Source organism: Passer montanus, unplaced genomic scaffold, assembly GCF_014805655.1.
Source record: "Passer montanus isolate IOZ18808 unplaced genomic scaffold, ASM1480565v1 scaffold58, whole genome shotgun sequence".
Classification (NCBI taxonomy): Eukaryota; Metazoa; Chordata; class Aves; order Passeriformes; family Passeridae; genus Passer; species Passer montanus.
The window spans coordinates 4,694,860-4,718,219 of record NW_024370816.1 but is presented as its reverse complement, the minus strand read 5'-3'; the positions used below and the strand labels follow the sequence as shown (position 1 = coordinate 4,718,219).

At 44.7% G+C, this 23,360-nt stretch overlaps 1 protein-coding gene across 1 annotated transcript in view; it reads right to left on the bottom strand.

Moving 5' to 3' along the window:
• The window catches only part of HMCN1 (hemicentin 1), a 165,713-nt gene that overhangs the window by 45,626 nt on the left and 96,727 nt on the right, over positions 1-23,360 (bottom strand). The window contains exons 41-54 of the mRNA XM_039726386.1: positions 19,665-19,840; positions 19,285-19,381; positions 17,029-17,151; positions 15,112-15,273; positions 14,208-14,489; positions 13,613-13,780; positions 11,170-11,283; positions 7,294-7,380; positions 6,700-6,885; positions 5,793-5,966; positions 4,770-4,883; positions 3,090-3,235; positions 1,340-1,490; positions 450-653 (exon numbers count right to left, since the gene is read on the bottom strand). Of these exons, the coding sequence (XP_039582320.1) occupies positions 450-653; positions 1,340-1,490; positions 3,090-3,235; positions 4,770-4,883; positions 5,793-5,966; positions 6,700-6,885; positions 7,294-7,380; positions 11,170-11,283; positions 13,613-13,780; positions 14,208-14,489; positions 15,112-15,273; positions 17,029-17,151; positions 19,285-19,381; positions 19,665-19,840 (2,184 nt within the window). The remainder of the gene's footprint in view (positions 1-449; positions 654-1,339; positions 1,491-3,089; positions 3,236-4,769; positions 4,884-5,792; positions 5,967-6,699; positions 6,886-7,293; positions 7,381-11,169; positions 11,284-13,612; positions 13,781-14,207; positions 14,490-15,111; positions 15,274-17,028; positions 17,152-19,284; positions 19,382-19,664; positions 19,841-23,360) is intronic.

The following is a 23,360-nucleotide window of genomic DNA, read 5'->3' as shown; positions in this document are numbered from 1 at the left end:
CATCACTACACAAATACCAGCACTAAGGCCATTTCTTAATCATAGAATCATAGAACAGTATGGGTTGGAAGGGACCTTAGAGATCAGCCAATGCAACCCACTGCCAAGGGCCGGGAGACCTTCCACTATCCCAGCTTGCTCCAACCTGGGCTTGGACATTTCAGGGATCCAGGGTCTCCTCAGCCTCATAGCCAAGAATTACTTCCCAATACCCCATCTAAACCATTCTCTTTTAATTTGATTCCATATCCCCTTGTCCATCCCTTGTAAAGAGCCTGTCTCCATCTTTCCCGTCAGCCCCTTCAGGCACTGGAGGCCACAATGAGGTTGCCCTGAAGCTTTTCTCCAGGTGAACAATCCCAGCTCTCCCAGCCTTTCCTCACAGGAGAGGGGCTCCATCCCTCTGATCACCTCAGTGCAGGGCCAGAGAGTGGCAGCTGAACACCCACCTGGCAGGATGAGCACTCTGTCACTGGAGCTCAGGGGATGCCCATCCTTAAACCAGGTGAGCACAGGGGGAGGAACAGCGTTGGTCTCACAGTACAGTGAGAGGGGGTTGTTGACAATCACATCTTTACTTTCTCCACCTCTTTCTGCATCCACCATGTTCCCAGCTTCCCATTCCCTGTAAGACTTTTGGAAGGTAGGAGGAACTACAACAAAAAAGAGGAATAATGTTAGTATTTTGCTGCAGAAATAGCTGGTTTTAAAGTCAAGAAAAAAGAAGGTATTGTCATGTTCAATAGCAGCAATAAAAATTAAGTGTATTAAATAAACCACTCCCTCCACATTAAGTTACTCAGGAAAACTCTAGCTCTTCTAGAATGAACAATTGAGCAATTTACTGAGTATTTTTTGAAGAGTAATAAATAACAGAGTAAGAGGACCTGGTAACAAACACAGAGGGTATTAATCAACAAAAAATACTTAAACAATGAGCTATCTGGTTTCACTCAAGTTCTCATTTTGTCTAAATTTTCAGAAATTACTCATGATTGTTTCCTTGTATTGACACACAGTAGGCCAATAGATATTTATGTCTGGGGCCTCTAAATACTACTTGAAACAGAAGAGTGAAGTATGTCTTAGTTCAAAACAAATTCAAATTTTTCATGGTGTTTAGATGAAGATCAGAGTTCCTATGTCCTTGCACTGATTTCAGAAACACAACATAAAAAAGAATAATCAAACACTACCTGTCAGCAATGAGCAAAATACCCCTGAAAACACAAAAGCGTTGGGTTTGACCATGCAAGAGTAAAGGACCTAAAATTATTAATTCCAGCATCCCAGAACACCAAAAAAGCAGACTACCAGGAGAGTTTTATTACCCTTTTACCTTGTATATTTACATCAAATTCCAGCTCATCCTCCCCAGCAATGTTGGAGGCCAGACAAGTGTAGCGCCCTGTGTCTGACACCTGGGCCTCCTTGATGTGCAGGGTGTGGCCACTGCCCTGGATCAGGACATGCTCATCTGCCTGCAGTGGCTGCAACGTCAATTCAAATGAAAATTAACACTCAGCAAAGAACACACCAGAAATAGCCAGATTTGTGGTAGTGATTTGAGTAAACTCAATCAAGATCCAAGTTCCTGGAGACAATTTTCTTTTCATGGTTATCAGAAACTCTGCATCTTCATCCTTCTGATCATGGTGGCTGCTCTCCTCAAGGATGTGATTTTTTCAATCACTCCTAGTCCCAGGATGCTGCTGAGAGGAACAATGCCATCCCCATCAGGCCAGTGCTCTTGTGGCATTGGATCCAATCAGGCTGATCCAATCCCTGAACCCACTGGCCAAGTTTCCAATACCTGGAAAATTTCCAGCTTTCTGTGAGGTGAACAAATGGATCTAACCCATCCTACATATCTGCTGCCAGCAAGGACATGGTTTGAACATAGAATGGACAAAGCAGCAGCACAGAGAGACAGAGGATTAGATATTCCTGTGCCCAAATGTGGCTCACATGTGACAGCAGAGGCTGCAGTGACACAGCCTGTATGTCCAGAATACATTACATGTGCTCCTCTACATCAGCACATGTGCTCCTCTACATCAGCAGCCTGGTCTAGTGGGAGGTGTCCCTGCCCAAGGATGAGCTTTGAGGTCCCTTCCAACCCAAACCATGCCATGAGCCCATGCTTCCTGATTAGGGAATCACCACTGAAACCCTGGCCTGCAGGGGACAATTCATTCAGTCCATGGACAGGAGTGAGAGCCTTCACCCAGGGCAGCCTAAGGAGGATCAGCTGCTGTGCCAGTGACAGTCAGGTGTGCACAGTCACTGCCTTTGGGGACCTCTTAACTCCCCAAACTGAGTTTTAATTTGGCAATACAGCCAGGACTCCCAGGCATCCCAGAACAGCAGGGCACACCTGAAACAGCTAGCAGGTGATCATCCATGTTATTCCCACGTTTGTTAAATCCAGGAAGAGCTGTTCCACACTGAGTGCCCTACCAAGAACAGCTCAAGCAAAAGATTATACTCTCCTTTCTTACAGAAGAGCAGCACAGCTCCTTTTTTATTCATCCCCTGTGCTGTATTTCAGTGTGTCCCCATGGCCCTGCCCTTCCCAGCTCCCCAGACAGATTCATGGAGCGCTGTGTGTGGCAGGACTTGTGCCTCACCCCCCCACAAAGCAGCCAGATGCTCTTGTGGCTTTGTGAGCTCTGCCAGGACCAAGGGGGAGGCTCTGCAACTTCTGCAGGGGCAGCACTTGAGAGAACCATCTGTAAATAACAGGGCCTTTGGGGGGTTTTACACAACAGCCACGGGCCCTGTGGTCACACCATGGGATGCTCCTGCCAAGAAGAGCACTCCCTATCCCAGCACAGGCCAGTGCCAGGCCTGGAAACTCCAGCCCCAGTGTCTCAAGCACTGCCAGACACATGGCAAAAGCCAGGATGTTGATTTGCAGAGGTCTGGGTGCCAGAAAACATCCCAAACTTCTGGGCAGTGGTTCTGCCAGCAGCAGGGAGTGAGAGTGACTCCTGCTCCCTGCATGGATGGTATTCCCAGGGATGGGGAACACACAGCTGTCCCTGTCCCACATCTCCTCAGAGGAAGAAATCGAGTTTGTGACTGGCCTGTCCATCCTTGTACCAGCTGATGGCAGCAGCAGGAATGGCATGAGCTTCACACTCCAGCGTCAGGCTGTGGTTCACCTTGACCTTCACCTCCTTGGGGGACAGCCCTGTCCCTGAGACATCCCCTTTGGCAATGGTGGGTGGAACTGCACACAGACAAAGGCAGAGACAGGACAGACTGTCATGGCTTACTGGCTGCTGCAGTATTTCAACATTAAGTGGAATAAGATGATAACCTCCTGGAAAGCAAGCATTCCCCCAGTAAACTGCCTCTTGCCCACAGCCAAATGCCAAATTATTACTTTTATATATATACGTACGCCTGTATTTTCAGCTATTTTTAGTACAGTTATTATGTACAAAAATATATAAAACTGTGTTCAACACTTTTAAACATGCAGGTTTTTAAACATGCAAACCTGACTACAGCCCTACCTAACTACAGCACTTCATTATTACGTGCCTGGCTTCAACTCTATAAAGTTCAGGGTATACTAGTCATTAAAGAGCATTTTAATGGAAACTAATATTCCCAGAAACATATTTTTGATCACAAGTCCACACTCACAGCAGCTGGTCAAAACTCAACATTTCCACTGAAATCCCAGTGTTGCAAAATCCTGTTTCTTTCTGAATCAGAAGGAAAATAGAATGTTTCAAAATTCTTCAGCTACCCCCCAGCTTGGTCTCATAATATTTTTGAAATTATGTAAAATGCTTTCAGTGCATTTTCTACTCTTTTTTTCCACTGGGAATTTTTGAATTTTCCCCTAATACTTACAATATCCTAATAACTGACAGTTGCAATGGCATTTGGGGGTGGAGGGCATTATGTTCCCACATAGCCATGCGTTACTAATTAACTCATTTGCGACCTTCTCATTATTCCAAATCCAGAGGGGCCTTATTAAGGACTTGGTGTAATTAAATAACAGTATGGTTACTACAAGGGAGCAAACATTTGCGACCTTCTCATTATTCCAAATCCAGAGGGGCCTTATTAAGGACTTGGTGTAATTAAATAACAGTATGGTTACTACAAGGGAGCATGGTTACTACAATTCCAAATCAGACTGGGAAATTAAAAAAAAAAAAAAAGGAAAAATCATACTTGATTGAGCCCATAATGAAGAGTTTGAGTATTAAAATTGAGTATTTAGGTAGAGATGCTCAAAGGATAACAGAGTGCTGACAGAAAGACTTGAATAGGAAAACTTTTGTGCATATGGGATCTTATGGAAGTATATAAAAATAGTATCCTCCTGTTTTACCTTCCTCACTAAATTGTCTCACCGGATATTAGAGGCCCTCTCCATTTTTTCTAAAATGGTTTCTGTGCTCAGGAGATTCTCTGCTCACGTCTCCCTTTGTGCTGGCCTCATCTGACCTGAAAATCAGCTCCAAAAGAGGCATTTCAGAGGAAACTGGAGTTCAGTGTTTCGTAAATGTCCTCCCCTGAGTGACATAAAGGCTTTTAGTACAACTGTAGCATTGCAAAGAACGCAACAATCAACTTTTCTGGTGTCTTTCCTCCAGCAATGCCAGAGCTAATGGAAACATTTGCTCAGCAAAGCCATAAATAGGAAACCTTGTATTCACCAGGACAGATAACATGGCGATGGGGAAAATGGAAAAATGCAAAACTGGAATAAATTTCAAAAACTGAAAGCATTGCCATACTGTGGACTTTCACTTCATAGTGCCTCAGTGTCTCTCCAGCCTCGTTGGTGGCTATGCAGGTGTATCTTCCAGCACTGTCCTGCTGGGCATTCAGGATCTGCAGGGTCCGCCCACCTGCCAAAGACACCAACCTTTAACAGCACTCACACCACACTCTTGCTTCCCACTAATTTAAATACTTCCTGCAGCATATTTCCAACCCTTTGGTCCAAAATCTGCCCTTTGAAAAGCAGAAAATCTGACTGCTTACTACCACGTGCAACAAAAGAGTGCATGGGTCATGGCACCACAACTCCTGTTGTTTATGGATTCTTGGGAAATTTTTAAACAAATTTCGTCAAGAAATCTGTGCAGGGAATTTCTTGAAGATATTTAGCCAAGACTCATTCTTTTTCAGAACACTTGCAGTTAGCAAGGTAAGGTACTCATATATTTACAGTACTCCAGTCTTCCCTCAGAAGCTTGTTCCCATTTTCCAGCTCCACAGGTACCAGGGAAAAGTTATTCTACTAACTAAAAATGGCAAACTATAATGACCTAGGAAAATCCCACCTCATTCTCTTTATTAATTTGCATCTCTCTCCATCAAATTTCCACACCTAATTGCATGTGACTTATATTCATCATTAACTCATATGAATTTTCCCATCATTTTGCTTGATGGTACAAAAGGATAAATATGTAATAAAACACAAATAAACAATCAGTTAATGTGAAGTACTTAAAAAAATTGGAATGGGAAATACTAGAGAAGTACAAAGAATCCCAGAATGGTTTGGGCTGGAAGGAACTTAAAGCCCATTCATGAGCAAGAGCATCTTTCACTAGCCCAGGTTGCTCCAAGCCCCAGCCAGCCTGGCCTTGGACACTGCCAGGGATGGAGCAGCCACAGCTTCTCTGGACAACCTGTGCCAGTGCATTCCACTTAATAGAAATATATAATTTGATTTTTTTTTAAGTCTGTAACAGAAAAACATGCAATAAAAGAATCAGGTGTTGTTTCTCAGTAAGAACAGAGTTTACCTGGTAGAATGCGGATGTTTCTGCTGGACTCTAAGGGATTCCCATCTTTCAGCCAGGTGATGGTGGCTGGGGGGTAGGAATAAGCTTCGCAGACCAGTGAGGTGGGGCTGTTGAGGATAACGGTGATATCCTCTGCATTCCCTTGGCTGTCTGCTCCCACAATGCTTGGAGCCACTGGGAACAACAAAATCAGTAACCACAGGGAGGAAAGCCCCTCTCTGAAAAGCCTATTTTCTGGTCCCTGTTCAGTCAAGGATTCTGGCTGCAGCCTCACCTAGCTGGGGGGCAGTCCTACAAGGAGCACCAAAACCCAAGACTCAGACAACACTCAGCTGGTATCATGTTTTGTCCTGAAGTCAGCAGTGATCCCAAACCAGTGGAATTCACTCCCACCCATGCCTTTGTCAAGCACAGCTCCCCAGGAAGCCAGCCACCACTCCTTGAGCGGAGCTGCTGCTTGATGATCCTGGAAGGAGGGATAAGGCTAGGAACAAGGGTGTGGAAAACAAACTCACCATTGTTTGCACTTTGTTGTGCAATAGCCCTCATGGAAAAAAAAAAAAAAAAAAAAAAAAGAGGCATGCAGATGGTTTCAGCTTTTCTGAAGAGATTACAATCTGAAATGCTCTTCAGATGCTCCTTCCTTGAATCACAATAAGCCAAAGTGCTGTCCTGCCCATTCCATAGGGACAATATCCTGTGAAGGTTCCCTGTGTTCCAGCTTTGTTGTCTAAAGCACAGCACTGGTGTTTCTATTAAACCACTATCACTCATCTATTACTAAGATGTAAAATTCTAATCACAGACAGGCAACCTGTGCACTGCTGTCAAAAAAGCCCTACAGAATTCCAACAGGACTTTCTTCCCAAGCTCCTGTTCCTCTGGCAGAGGCAGCCCAGCTGCTCACCAAGCACATTGAGGCTGTAGGTTTTGCTCCTGTCCCCAGCAGTGTTGGATGCCACACAGGTGTAGCGCCCCGTGTCCAGGAGCTGCGCCTCGGAGATCTGCAGGGATTGCCCTCTGGACACGATCCTGGGATCTCCAGCCAGAGCCTGCCCATCCTTCAGCCACGTGACCTGTGGCACGGGGTTCCCTTGATGGAGTCGGGAAAATGGCAAACATCAGTTCGTGCATAACCTCTAGGATATACCAAGATTTCAGAGAAACAGGAAAATACAGTTTCAGGCATGCTTTGTTTCAGGCATCAAGGAGGGAAGTTTTGGAAAGTGCATTCTGAAGTCTCTGAACCTCCTGAAGGGATATACATCTCCTCTGAAATTGCACAGGCCTTTGGAGAAGAAATATCACAGCAACATCCCTTTTGCTTCATCTCATCCAACCTTTACAAGGAGTGCTTAGCCCTCTTTTAACCACCACAGTTAAATCTGAGATTTTAAAATCCTGCTGAGCTGAAATCCCCTTAAAAACAGGCTGTGCAGCACCAGTAGTGATCTGACCATAGCTCTGATGAGCAAAGGTAAATCATAAACCATTCTTTTACCTGTCACCTCACATGTCAGGGTAACTCCATGGTTCTCCTTCACTTTCACATCTTCCAGAGCATTTTCCCCCACAATCCCTGGAGGCACTGCAACAGGCAAGGACACAACATCAGCATGGACTCCTTGCAACACTGAAATACAACAGGCTGTTTGATGATGCTGCTAGGAGGGATGAGCCCGGGAACACAGGACTAGCAGAACAAACTCACCACTGTTTGGTTACACAGTAACTGCCACAAAAAACCAAAAGCAATACAACAGATTCCCATCAAGTGGATGCTGTGCCACAGCTGATCAGTGTTTTCTGCAAATACAGCTAGTTCCATATGGGAATGAACATACTACATAGGTCTAAAGGCACCTTGCTGTGGTACAAATTACATTTCTCTAGGGAAGCAGAAGTTAAAACCCCTAAAATATCTATCCCATCCTCCCCAAACAGCCAACCCAAGGCAGGGAAACTCCTACTGTACTGAACGGCTGATGTGGCTGACATGTTTCCAAATTATCCTGGTCAACTTGTGCCCTCCTTGGATGTGGAGAGCAGATCATGAGCATGCTAGGAGTAGCTGTGCTGGTTAAAAGCTGTGATTAATTATTTCTTTCAAGGTAGAGGCATTTGTAGATCAGGCCAAAAGAAATTGGCACTACAAGTTGAAGTAGGCATGGCATGTAACAGGCTGAAAAGGAGACCTGTAGTTATGAGAAAGCAGCTCCATCTCCAGGAGATGTAGGAAATTTTGCAACAAAAATGTCAGAGTAAGGAGCCTGATTTAATGTTTTAATAATCCTGCAAAATGCAAACTTTCAGCCTAGATAGAAGACCTAAGAAGAAAGGAATTAAAATATACTTAAGACATTTAAAAGCTTATTTGTGATCTCGCTCGTTGTTGGATGCAAACATTTTATAAAAGAATCATGGAAATATGCAGAATCCATTGTCAACAGAGACAAGAATGTTACACCAGATTTCTGATAACTAATGAAGGATTCAAACTTGAGTAAAGGAAACAGATGAGGGAAAACAAAACTTAAAAACAAAGTTCAGGACTTAGGCCAGAAGTTACTACTATTCATAAACAAAGACAGCAACTCATCGCTTTGACTCCAAAATAATACAGTAAGTTGTCAACACATCTTAATATCAAAAATATGGCAAAGCCACACCAAACCCTTTTCAAATATATAAATATTGTGGTTATTACACCAAGCTCTGCCTGTAAACTGCTGTGCCTCCTACAATAACCCAGAAATCCCTGGCATGTCTGTGTACAGTTCCCACTGACAGTGACTGGTGAGGATTCTGTGCCACTGTCAGGACCCATTCCAGTAACTTTCCTTTAGAAAGACAAAGAAATTACTGGGGGGAGGGAAGAGAAGATTGAACAATGGAATTTTCCACTTGAAATCAGCTTCACTGAGCATTTTTCTTCAAGAGAAACAAAGCCTATGCAAAAGTGATTCCCAGAACCCTCAAGAACACCCTGCTACTAAAACCCTCCAAAGAAAACAGTCAGACAATGAATGCTTTCCAGTGTTTATCCATCTCTCCCATTCTACCACACTTACACTTCCATGAGCTCATCAAATAAACATGAACTGACTTGAATGGGAGTTATCATTTACTGGCTGAATATGCCCAAGTCAGCTGAAGGCAAAGGAAGATGAGGGTGCTCAGCACCTCAGAGAAAGGAAACTGAGAACAAAATTCTACACAAAAGTGCTGAGAGAACTTGTACTGCGCCAGACTTGACAGTTATTGATTAAAATAACAGTTACTAAACCAAAAAGTAGTGTTTTCTGGGGAAAACACTGATTTTCAAAACTAAACAATGTGCTAAAACAATATATTAATGGTTCCAAATAGCATCTAAAGAGCCTGCTGGACAAATCCTGGTCTAAGTGCATCAGCAGGATCACCCCCTACTATGCTGGTTTATATCTTTTGTCATACTAAAGGCTCTGCTGACTGAAGGCTTCCACTGTACTGTAGCTGGGATTGCTGATCCTGGAGAAGAAAAGGCTCTGGGCAGACTCTGGAGCCCCTTCTAGGACCTCAGTGGGCTGCAGGAGAGCTGGAGAGAGACTTTGGACAAGGACAAGGGGGAATAGCTTCCTGCTGCCAGAGGGCAGGGATAGATGGGATATCGGGAAGGAATTTTTCCCAGTGAGGGTGGGGAGGTTGTGGCACAGGTTGCTATCCCTGAAAGCACCCAAGGCCAGGCTGGACAGGGCTCAGAGCAAGCTGGAGTAGTGGAGCTCATGGTGGGGGGGTTAGAATGAGATGTGCTTTAAGGTCCCTTCCAACCTAAACCCTTCCAGGTTTCTATGGTTCGATGTAGAAGAAGCTTCTCTCTACAACCCGATTTTCTGTCTGTGATATCAAATGAATTTATTTTTTTCCCTAAGGACGTGTGTTTTGGCATAGTATTTTTTAAAATACCAGCAAAGCATACAGAATACCCTCCCCCTTACTGTACAAACCCCTCTCTTGTGCTGCCCCAAACCCAAGCAGGTACTTACCCAGGACAGAGAGGTAGAAGTCCTTCCTGGCCTCTCCTGCAGCATTGGTCACCACACAGGTGTAATGTCCCTCATCTGCCACACCCACAGGGCTGAGCCGCAGTGTCCTGCCCCCTGAGACAGCCAAAACAGCATCAGAGTCCTGCTCTGCCAGCCAGCACCATCCCAGGGCTGGGCAGGGCACACACACCCTGCTCTGCCAGCCAGCACCATCCCAGGGCTGGGCAGGGCACACACAGCCTGCTCCACTGCACAGAATTCATGGATTGGCACTTAGGACATGGCAGGAATGCTGTGCTTGTAACAAACACTGCTGGGAGGGAATGGGGACAGCACACAGTGCCTCAGACAAGAGGGTTTTCACTCACAAGAGTGCTTTGCTATACTGAGATTCTAGATTAATATTCAGGAAAATTAATAATGCCTCATCAGTGCTTTTTATGTCTGCACACACAAAAACAAGCTTACTTCTATAAATACCTTGTGTTACAATTACCCTTAAGGTATTTTCATAGATAAGGAATAAAATTCCACCTCTCCCTTCTAGCATTTGCATTAATTGTGCCATCAAAAATGTAACAGCTGATAATAGCATTGGTTTACATGCAATGGTTTGAGAAAGAACATATTCTTCTTGATTCTGTAGTTGTCAAGTCACCTTTGCACAAACACCGTTTAAAAGGAAGATTTGCAAGTTGTTTGACCAAAGATGAGGAATACCCCTGTTTTGCCATCACAGAGTAACTTCTCTTTCCTTGCTTTTTGGCAGAGGAACAGCAGAACAGACATTAGGGAGCATTTGAGTGCGAAGCCAAAGGCAGCAGCCAGTCTGTAGCTTTTTCCAGTTTCTGGTTAGCAGCTCTCCCATCAGCAACCATTCCCTAATCCACACCACACCTGCTCTGGGCAGCTCCTGTCTGTGGCTACCACTGTTGGGACATAGCCCACAAAGTGATGATCCTGGTCATGCACTTGGAAGAACAAACTGCTGAGCTGGTTACTGGATGTGCCTCTGCCCAAGGAATCCTGCCTGCCAGAGGGAGCACGGGGAGACTGAACAGGGCTCAGAGCAAGCTGGAGTAGTGGAGCTCATGGTGGGGGGGTTAGAATGAGATGTGCTTTAAGGTCCCTTCCAACCTAAACCCTTCCAGGTTTCTATGGTTCGATGTAGAAGAAGCTTCTCTCTACAACCCGATTTTCTGTCTGTGATATCAAATGAATTTATTTTTTTCCCTAAGGACGTGTGTTTTGGCATAGTATTTTTTAAAATACCAGCAAAGCATACAGAATACCCTCCCCCTTACTGTACAAACCCCTCTCTTGTGCTGCCCCAAACCCAAGCAGGTACTTACCCAGGACAGAGAGGTAGAAGTCCTTCCTGGCCTCTCCTGCAGCATTGGTCACCACACAGGTGTAATGTCCCTCATCTGCCACACCCACAGGGCTGAGCCGCAGTGTCCTGCCCCCTGAGACAGCCAAAACAGCATCAGAGTCCTGCTCTGCCAGCCAGCACCATCCCAGGGCTGGGCAGGGCACACACAGCCTGCTCCACTGCACAGAATTCATGGATTGGCACTTAGGACATGGCAGGAATGCTGTGCTTGTAACAAACACTGCTGGGAGGGAATGGGGACAGCACACAGTGCCTCAGACAAGAGGGTTTTCACTCACAAGAGTGCTTTGCTATACTGAGATTCTAGATTAATATTCAGGAAAATTAATAATGCCTCATCAGTGCTTTTTATGTCTGTACACACAAAAACAAGCTTAGTTCTATAAATATCTTGTGTTACAATTACCCTTAAGGTATTTTCATAGATAAGGAATAAAATTCCACCTCTCCCTTCTAGCATTTGCATTAATTGTGCCATCAATAATGTAACAGCTGATAATAGCACTGGTTTACATGCAATGGTTTGAAAGAACAGATTCTTCTTGATTCTGTAGTTGTCAAGTCACCTTTGCACAAACACCGTTTAAAAGGAAGATTTGCAAGTTGTTTGACCAAAGATGAGGAATACCCCTGTTTTGCCATCACAGAGTAACTTCTCTTTCCTTGCTTTTTGGCAGAGGAACAGCAGAACAGACATTAGGGAGCATTTGAGTGCGAAGCCAAAGGCAGCAGCCAGCCTGTAGCTTTTCCCAGTTTCTGGTTAGCAGCTCTCCCATCAGCAACCATTCCCTAATCCACACCACACCTGCTCTGGGCAGCTCCTGTCTGTGGCTACCACTGTTGGGACATAGCCCACAAAGTGATGATCCTGGTCATGCACTTGGAAGAACAAACTGCTGAGCTGGTTACTGGATGTGCCTCTGCCCAAGGAATCCTGCCTGCCAGAGGGAGCACGGGGAGACTGAGGGAGGCTCAGGTCTGCCAGCCTCGTGTCTCCCTGATCCCTTCTCCCATTCACCCCTGCCAAGGCCAAAGCAGAAGCAGAAACCTGCCTGCAGGAGACTGTGACCTTCCCTGGCATCACACGCCAGAGCACACCCAGCTCTCCAGTGCTGAGGCAGGAGAGAGTTTCTACATTTGGCTAAACAAAAGCTCTTCTCCTTCCTAAAGCCCACATGCATCTTAGGGCATGGGCTGCATACAAGATATGCAGGAAGGATCATCAAAAGCAAACACAGTATCTAGACAATGCTCTCAAGTACTAGGTTGGGTTGTTGGGGTGTCCTGTGCAGGGCCAGGAGTTGGACTGGATGGTCCTTGTGGGTCCCTTCCAGTTCAGGATATTCTGTGATTCCATGATCCGAATTAACTGACTAAAAGCTGCCAGAAGTGTGTCCACACACTGGAATGATCTACAATGCCAAGTATGTTTTCAGTCAACAGAACCAAAATCTTGCTTTGGCAAAGTATTTAACTCCAAAATTAGAGGAGGATTTTTGTTATTGTTGTTGTTTTTTTACAGCTTTACAAGCACAAATAAAGCTCCAAGTGCCATGCTGGCTACAATTTACTACCACAACGTGCAGCTTTCTGAAGCACAAAGTTTGGAGGAAAACAAAGCCCTAAGCCCTGGCGTCTTTCCCCTCCCACACAGCCAACAACCAGAGACAATAAACATCTTTTTTGTCTCTCCCTTCCTGACTCTCGATCCGGGAGGTGAGATTAGTGTGGGTGTAGAAGGCAACAGACAGGACAGAAACAATCAAGCCCAGAAGATGTTATTTTTGTTGATGTCAACTTGAGACAGAAGGGAATGCAGAGCAGCTCCCAGAGCCAGGTTCATACTGGGAAATAATCACACACCCACTCCTTTTTCCAAACACCATATGCAAAAATGGGAAAGCATAGGACAGGGCTATCTGTAACATTAAAAGCTGCACTCATTAAAATATCCTGAAGCTTATCAGCTTCAAATGCAGTCTTAGCTGAGTTCTTAAACACCTTCCAGCCCTTTAGCTGTCTGATAAGTTTTCTTAGGTTCATGATATAGGCTTTGCATGGTGGCTATCAGAGAGTATTAGAAACTCCATCAAAACTTATTGTCATGAGATTTCTACTTGCCAGTGGCAAATCCAAGAATCCAAATCAAAGAAACAACACAGCCAGAAATGTTTTTACATGCACTCATTTCTGAGGCTCTCTTTAGTTTCATATACAGACCCATAGAAATTAGAGATGTGCTTTGATTTTTGTCATTTGTTCTCTCAAAGAATTTTTCTCTGTAAATGGTAAAAAAACTGTGAAGAGGAAGAGCTGAAGAAAAAATAAACAGGAAAGAAAATGAAGTGTATTTCTGGGCATGACAAAGTGAGATGTTGCCATCTGCCCTCCAGCTTTTGTACCTGAGAGGATTCGCACCGAGCTGCTCAAGGTGATGGGCAATCCATTCTTGAGCCACGTGATTGCTGGCAAGGGGATTCCTGAGGCTTCACAAACCAGGGAGATGGGATTCTTCTCCACAGTGCTGATGTTTTCAGGCAGCTGCAGGTAACCACCAATACTTGGGGGAACTACAGCAAAGAGTAAGGAAAAGCCATACTTCAGAGCAAATACAAATTCATTTTGCTCACAAAACGTTGTGTCACCCAAATATTAGTTTACTGAGGGTGAGTAGCAGGGTGGTTTTGGTTAAACCTTAATTTCTCTCTCCAACAACAGAATATTTCCCACCATGACACTCACCCCAATATCATGTAAAATTGTACCATATCCTGATTATCTCAGGTGACAAAGCAACACGGGGTGGATTGATATTAACAGAAAGAGGGCTGAATATTTTAAAATATTCAGGAGCTATAAACTAGGATTTGGGCTCTTTCTAACACTTCAACTAGAGCTGCATCCCCTGCAGCAGATCCAGGAGGTGCACTGAGCTCCACACCACTGTTTGGCCACCCGGTGTTGAATTTCCAGGTGCCCCACGTGGCCCCCACTCACCGTGGACGCTGAGGTCGTATTTCCTGTCGGCCAGGCCAGCGGCGTTGGTGGCCACGCAGACGTAGCGGCCGGTGTCGGACACCCGGGCGCGCTCCAGCCGCAGCACGCGGCCCCCGGCCAGCACCGCCACGTCCCTGCCGCTGCCCAGCGCCCGCCCGTCCTTCAGCCACACCACTGCTGGCTCAGGAATGCCCCGAGCCTCGCACTCCAGGGATATTTCGCTTCCCTGGGTGACAATGACCTCTGATGGGTGGGGACCACTGTTGGATATAGTTGGTCGAGCTAGGGAAGAACAAGGGACACAGTGCAGGAGTCAACTGCAAGCTGCATTTCAGAATCTTCACCTGCTGTTGGGTCAATTGTCCAGAGCAGCAGGGCCAGTAAAAGGCAAATCAGCTTCTTTCCCCCTCTCCCACAGCATAAAGTAAAAATGTTTTTTAAAACGTTAACTTACAGGCAATTTTCAAAATGCAAACAAGAGAAAAAATTAAATTAAAAAAGACTGTCCCTGCACTATCAATCCCTACAGACTCTGGAAGATTTTCTTCTCTGTGGGACTGTTTAAAAACACCTCCTTTTATTCCCATCAAAAATATAGTAAAGTCTAAGGGAAATCTAAGTTCATTCAGCTGCCATCACTACTGCAGCCTGGGGACAAGACTAAAGGGATTACATCAGGGGATTACGCACTTTCAACAGGGATATGCAACGTCTTGGTCAAGCTACAGGTCCAAATTGCCAAAATTTTAACGACATAACACTCTCCTTGAACCACCTCTAAACTGTCCAACAGCCAGCACTCAGTCTCTGGAGACCCTGCAGCTCAACATCACTGCCCAGCTCACACTCCCATAACATTACTGCAAAACTGGTAAACTGTGATCAGAGTTTTCCTGGCACTTACTGTACACTTGCAGGCTGTACTCTTTGGTGGCACTCCCAGCCACGTTTGAAGCAATACAGGTGTAAGATGCAGCATCAGATCTGTCAGCAACTGCAACCTGGAGCTGTCTGCCCCCAGACAGCACCCGCACCCTTCCCGACGGCTCTGGCACCACAGGAGAGCCTGCAAGACACCTTCTGTCACAGAAAACCACACAAGGGGCCAGGAGCAAATGAAAATCACGTGGTGTGAAGTCCACTGGCTCATTCAAAAGGACTGAGTTGCACATTTGCCCATTTTAGAAGTACTCTGTCAGAGATTTTCCAGAGAGCAGGAACTTGGCACAAGCAGATCCTCAAGACTTTCTGTATTAACTACTGATTTCATGGTATACCCTGAGTAAAGCACACTGACTCTCCCTCACATCCATCCAGACCTTGGAACACCTCCACTAAGCAGAAAGCTCAGCACTTTCAGTAAAAAGTGACTCATTTTTCAGTGTATAATTGTCTCACCCAGCAGAGCCAGTGCTTAAATTTAGTTTCACCCAATCTGTGTGCTGTGTGTCACAGGCTTCTTCTCAAGAAATCCTCAGCAGAAACATGACAGCAAACTCCCACTGCATTCTCTGAGCAGATTCTTCAGTCTTGGAGATCTCAGATTATCCATTTTCATCTTTCCAAACTGCAGGGAGACTTCCTGACAGAAGGAATGTACCTGCCATGGAGTCTTCTAAGAAGCTTAATCTTCATTTCCCTCTTGTGCATTTAAAGTCCTCTCTACAAAGTGCACCAAGTGTCAAACATGCTGAAAAATATACTCTTCCTTTCTAACTGCTTTTCTAGACTTTCTAGCTAGTCTCCTAGCTGATATTAAGTGTACACACTTGTGCATTTACATGTCATACAAGGCCTTTCTGGCTTCCAAGAGACAGGGTTTAAAAAGAACTTCCTGTTCTCTGAAAATGTTATGCACTGGAAAAAAGTGTTCTGTAATTAAAACCTGCTCTTTCCATGAGCCAAAATTAATTAAAGCAAGTACATACCATATTGAATTGTTCTGCTTAGAAAAACACAAATATAAGTAAGATTGATTAATAACACAAGAATTACCACACTGGAAAAGTAAATTATCTTATTTTGCCCTATATTCTCTCTCCAGCAATGCTAAAAGAAGGTGATGAAAATAGATGGCTTTGTTTGCCAACTCCTAAAGAGGTGTTTGGCAATGCAACTTTGACCCCTAAAACAAAAAAATTGCAGACTACTCTTGAACAAGATGGGATGAGAGAAAGGGTTTGGTGAATCCCCAAAGCAATTACTGTATCTACACACATCTTCACCTCTTGGCGGGATGCCAGGGCTGCAGATTTAAATCCAGCTCAGAGAATCTGTGTTATGCAGTGGCTCACAGGGCAGAAACTCAACTCCACACCAAGGGACTCCCAGCGACCCTGGCCCTGACATCTGGGATCCACAAACAAGTCTTACAATCCCAGAATGGTTTGGGTTGGAAGGGACCTTAAAGATCATCTCATTCCAGCCCTGTGTCATGGGCCCAGACACCTTCCACTTGCTCAAAAGACACCTACCGTGGTCTGGAACATTTCCAGGGATGGGGCACTGTGCTGCTGTCCTGTTGCTCTGTGGTAAATAAACATATTAAGTGCTCCATAGTTCATTTTTGTCAGCTGAGCAATCTCAGCACTGCACTTCTCTTGCACCTTTAGAAACACCTAATCCAAGCAGAGGTGAGATAGGGAGAAGGGAATAATCTACTCCTGGAGTTCACATTACTCAATGCCAGGACTATGCAGATATCTGCACATCTGAGTTCCTCAGAATACACCATACAAAACATACACAAGATGAAAAGAAAACTCAGCAGATCAGAATTATCCCATTTGCTTTATAAAACAGACAATTGACAGCTACCCACCATTCTTTTTCCAGGTGAGATTGGGTGGTGGGATGCCACTGGACTCACAGATCAGGCTAATCAAGCTCCCTTCAGTGACTGTCAGCTGAGAGCTGTCATCCGAGCCAGAAATACTTGGTGACACTGCAAAGAAAAGCCAAATAAGTGCAGCCTTTGAAACAGCACATTATCAGCCAGCAGTAAACCCCAAATGACCCTCGTGCAAATCTCTCCCATTCAGCTCTGCAGCAATGACAAGGATTGTCTCCTCAATGCTAACCAGGCCCTGGGTAGGGAACAATACACTTGGGAATGACTGCATCCATCCTTCTGGGCTCTAAGGGCTGCAGCATGCACAGGCTTTATTTTGGGCTGCCTTTAATAGACTCCACTGAATAAAGACGGTTTGGGGAACTTTGTCAAGTGACTCCAGCTCTAAGAGCCCACCTCATTCATGGCCTCAGCTAATAAACCCACAGAGATCATCTCCAGTGACTTAAAATTCAGCCTACATTTTTCCTTTGAATTTTTCCTGCATCAGCACACTGGCTGCCACATCCAAGGCTATGTATCCCACCCCTCTGATCAACCTCCTGCAACAGAAGGATCACTTTGCTGTACAGCTCTGTCACTCTAAACCAGCTGCAGACAAAAGGGACCAATGTTTTACTCTGATTCTCAAAGTCTTAAAGCACTTTGCTTCAATCCCTAGGGAAGGGCTAATTGCCTCTTAGGAATCGGGAATCATTTTCATCAGATGAAAATAGAGTAGGTAGTGACCAAGAAAAAGTGGAGGAGAATGTAGGTGGAACCTGGCAAATACAACCCCGCAGGTGAACAACTTACACAGCACTTTTTAAATGCATGTGACAATAGCCAGTTTCTCCTTCTGACACCTCCAGCTCTCCAGCAGCAACCAGATGTGTGGGGTTTGAAACAACACTGACAAGGGCCTTATGGTACTGTCTGCTTTACCCTTCATTTGCCCTGCTTCCAGCCAGGACAAGCCTGTGCTGTTCTCTTCATTTAACTCATAGGCTGGCTCCTGGATCCACACTTAGTTCTCAGGATCTCACAAATCCTCAGAAAGATACATTTCCTGGTTTTAAAATCTCAAAATATGGCAAGGAAGACTTTGGATGCTGGGGCATAAATGAAAACTATAATTCTAAACAATTATCCACAGATGGCTTTCACAGGCAGCCTGTGGTTTCTATCAAGCTTATCCCACCAAAGCTGCTAACTAGCAAAGAATTATCCCGCCATTCAAATCCAACTGGAATGGTCCCACTGCACAAAGGAACAAATTTAAATCCCCCCAGCAAAAGTCCTGTGTAAAAATCTGGGAGAGAAAGAAGAGAGCAGAGGCTGACCTGCACAGTAAATGGTATTTGCTTCAGCATGGGAAAATGGCATGGTACTACAACACCCACCTCTAACTCAAATGCCATGAATGGGTCTTTAATAATGACCCGTTTCAAGTGGGTCATTATTAAAAATCTGAACTGAAAAATGTCATTTTAGTGTTACAAACCCTTGTATGTAATTCTAGTCTTGTGACTTCAAAACAAGAAATTTCAAAAGTGTTACAAACCCTTGTATGTAATTCTAGTCTTGTGACTTCAAAACAAGAAATCGATTTATAATAGTAAAAAAGGAACATTTCAATTTTAACACGAGAAGAAAATGATGGTGCAGAAAACCCCCTCAAAAGCAAGTATTAAAACAATGCTCTAAGCCACATTCATCACAGAGCCATATAAAAAAAATTATTAAAGCTGTTTTTATGATGCAGCACTAATAAGTTTGTAATGCAGCTTTTATTTATCTGAGTTTCCAATGCTTCAGCATTTCAGTAACTGGAAAGTTGGTATGTTAATTTAAATGGCATAAAAGCTATGGATCCAAACCCAGGTATTTATCATAGAATCGTGATCACAGAACGGTGTGGGCTGCAAGGGACCTTAAAGATCATCTTGTTCCAAGCCCCTGCCATGCAAAGTGATGCCACTCACTAGTTATAGCTCTACTATTCTCATTTCTGCAAGCTCAACAAAGGCCTGTAGGGTAACTGGTGTTAATTTAGAACTAAATGAAAGCAATTTGAAAAATCTGTGCACGGTTTTGGGCCCATTCAACTACAGCAAATACAACAATATATCCCCATAGAGCCTCAGCAACTGAGTGTTGATGAACTACAGAGGATTTCAGTGTTTCACATCATAATTCAGCTCTGAGCCTTGTTCCTATTTCTGGAATAAGCTTAATAAATCTTACCCCAAATATTGACATTATAGTTCTTCTCAGTTTTCCCAGCAACATTTGTCGCTTCACAAGTGTAGCGTCCAGTGTCCTGCACTTGAGCTCCTTCAATCTGGGGACAAAAGGAAAACCTGGGTTTCTTCCTACATAATTATTCATGAAACATGTAGGGAGAGTGGGCTCAGGTTTCAATTTTATTTTTACATATGTCTCCCTGAATATTAATAATAGAGCATGAATCCAGCAAGCTCTGTACCCAGACAGCCGGGGTCTGTGCCAACCCTCCCTCCTCACATGGAGAGGGAGGGATGCCCCAGACAGCCCAATGCTGTCCCACCTCCAGGAGGGAGCAACTCCCCAGGTGAGCCCCAGCACTCCCTGCCTGCCCAGCTTACCTTCAGCACGCTGCCATCTGCAGAGATGCTCAGGCCTGGCTTCTCCAGCAAGGGCCGCCCGTCCCTGAGCCAGGTGAGGCGCGGCGGGGGCACGGCGCTGCCCTGGCACCGCAGCTCCAGGGCCTGGCCCAGCAGCACTGACACGTTCTGCTCCTCGCCCACGATGTCAGGAGGGACTGCACCAACACAAACACATGCTTGGTTACCTTGGAAAAGCCCTCTGAGACCTTCAAGTCCAACCATTCCCCAGCACTGTCCCCAGGGACAACATCCACAGGTCTTAAATCTGTCCAGGGATGGCAACTCCACCTCTGCCCTGGGCAGATGTGCCAGTGCCTGTCCATCCTTCCTATGAAGAACTTTTCCTAATATCCAACCTGAACCTCCCCTGGCACCCTGAGGCTTTTTCCTCTTGTCCTATTGCTCAAACCAAGGGACCTTTGGGCATTGAAGATTTCACAGAGCAAACATAACGTAGAGTTAAGGGACTTCACTGCACAAAGATAAAATGACATACCTTCAGTTACACACAACTTCAGTCTTCTTTATACCACAAAAACCACAATAACAATTTTTGTTATTTACAGACTATTCTCTGCACAAAATACACACTAGTGAGGTATCAGCTACAGAGAAATCATAAGGTTAAGCCAAGACTAGCAAAAAACCCTTGAAATGTAGCTAGAAAGGAAAATGTCCAGTACATAAAAATGGGGGGATGCATTCCTGCAAGAAAGAAAAAGAGCTGCTGAGTGGAAATGCTCATGAGATAACAATCAGCCCCAGAAGTTGAAAATGTCTTAAGCTGTTCCAGATAGTGCCAAGAAGGATACTTGGCTTTAAGGAAGACTCTGACCTACAGAGAATTTGTCCAGAGATGGCCAAATACAGCTGACAGAACAAGAACTTCCATGGTCAGCAAGCAAGTCAATGGGTTAATGACTTAATCAACAAATCATAATCTACAATTAGCTCACGTATCCAGTTTGTGTGGGATCTACTAATTATTGCAGTTGTTGGCACTGAGCACTGTATTTACATTTGTCCTGCAGTTCAGTGATAACCTCATTATAACATTATTATTTCCAAATCAGACAGTAGAAAAATCTCCTTTTGAAAGTTTTTTGTGTAGAAATAAAAAAACCCCAAAACACTGTACACTTCAACTGAAACCCATTAGATGTTCTTGAACAGTGTCAGAATTTAAGAAAACACATTTTTCCCTCCGTTTTTTAATTTTGTGTTTTCTCAATCAGAAGAACAAAAGTAACTGAGGGGGCAACTGAGAATTAAACCTTGAATACAGCAAGTGAGCAATTTTCCATGGGGAAAGTGTTCATGGCTGGAATCAAAAAGAACACAGCCAAAATACTGCCCCCCAAAAAGTTGACCAGGACCAAATATAAGAACCTTTATTGTCACATTTCCTTTGTCCTTTAGTTTTGGGATCCATGACCCCAGACACTGAGGGTCTGAGTGCACAGAACTTCGGGGTGAGAAGGCAGGCAGTGGGACTGTCTGTGAGAACAAGCACACCAGGTTAATCACACATGGGAGACCAAAACGTGTCCCCAAGTGGCACTCAGGGGGCAGCAAGACAGCTCTCGAGGTGGTCTGAAAGACCAGGAACAATCAAGCTTTGTGTTTCTTGCCCAGGAAGTACAGAGCAGAGCTGCTGATTTCACAGTTTGGAAGTAATTTAGGGAAAAGCCTGGTCCTGTGGATAAGAAATATAGTAAGTGGGGAAAAAAAACCAAAACAAAACAACAAAACCTGTTTATCTTTTTATCTTTCTAGAACTCACAAACGTCCAGATTCTTTATGAGTATTGTGGAACTGAGACTTGGAAGCTGATCCATTCCTGCAGGAGGCCAATTTATTTCCAAAGACTTTTAACCAATTACTTTTCCTCTCAGCTCAATGAATTGAAATGTGCTCAAAAGGAAACTGAGTTTATGACATAGACACTAGAGCACTTATTTCTGAAAGAATGGGGTTTAAAATTAATCTAATTATGCTCATAGTAACTGTAAGTAACTGAGCTTGTTCCAACTCCTGGCTCAGTGCACATTTCCAACCAACTCAGCTCCAACTCTACTCCAAAGTATTTTCCTCCTGTGGCGTCTTAATTAGATTGCCCTTATGAGGCAAGTCTGAAGAGCCATATTACTTTTTGGTGACAGCCTCACTCAAGCTGGTCCTGCAGCTGAGCTCAACCCTGGCCAGCTTCTAATACAACACTAATTTTAAACACACACAACTCCTAACTCTTTTCATTTCCTCCAGCTAAAATGGACAGAGGTTCCAGAAAACACAAGAGGAATAATAAATATACCTATGTCACATTACACAGACATACGCACCTGCCCACAAACTCCAAAGGAGACCCTGATGTTCCTTGCTCTAGACATAAAATGTTCCAGCCTATATTAACTTTGGCTCACTTGCCACAGCTTGGTCCTGGGTTTAAAACTGTCCCTTCCAGACACAAATGTCACCAGGACTTCAGTCAGGGATACCCTAAACATGGGAGACAATCCTGAAAGCCAAACTCAGGAACAAATAACTTGGCCAGCTGCCCCTTCTTAGAACTCATCCAAACTCCTAACTTTTCTTGCAAGGTTTTCTACAGGTGATTGCTGTAATGCTGGAGACTGGGAGAGCCCACTGACCTACTGAAAGCAGAAGCAAAACCACAAAGGTGCCTCAATTCCAAATGCCTCTCTATACATCTGGAACTGCAATATTTCTAAGACAAATGTCAGATTATTGTTCATCCTCATTTCACTGCTGGACAAATCCCCTGAGCTGTCCAAAGGAACTCAAAACCTGCTACAGTCACACTCCCAGGCATTCCTGCTGGCATAGCACCCATGGGCTCTGAGAACACAACATGGGGTGACTTTAGGGACCCTTCCAGTGCCTGAAGAGGCTCCAAGGGAACTGGAGAGAGACTTTGGGCAAGGGCCTGGAGGGACAGGACAATTAGGAGTGCCTTCCACAGGGCAGGGTTAGATGGGATATTGGGAAGGAATCCTTCCTTGTGAGGGTGGTGAGGCCCTGGCACAGGGTGCCCAGAGAAGCTGTGGCTGCCCCTGGATCCCTAGAAACATCCAAGACCAGGCTGGATGGGGTTTGGAGCAACCTGGCATAGTGGAAGGTGTCCCTGCTCATGGCACAAGGTGGGACTGGGTGAGCTTTAAGCTCCCTTCCAACCCAAACTATTCTGTGAATATGAAAGGGCATCTGATACAAGTTACAAAAAAGCCAGGATGAAATTCACACAAGTTACACGAAAGCACAGAATCACAGAATGTCCTGAGTTGGAATGGACCCGCAGAGATCACCAAAATCCTGCACGGCACAGTCCCAACAATCCCATCAGGTATCTGAGAGCACTGCCTGAATCAGAAAGGAGGATGAATTTACAGAGATTCAGGCAAAAAAATTCAGAATTAACTCACTGACAATCTGGAAAAATGACAAACTAAAAAAAACACCTCTTCCCTGCTCCTTGAGGGAGACAGAGCTGACTGGCTGGACTCAACACAGTATCACTATTTAGCACTAAAAGAGTCCCCTCCATTTAGGCAGGCAGAGCAAGACTTGGGAACGCAGAGCTGGACGGGGAACTCCCAGTATCTCCTTCTGGTGCAACAAAGACAACAGAGCACTGGCCCCAAGAGTATCTCTCAC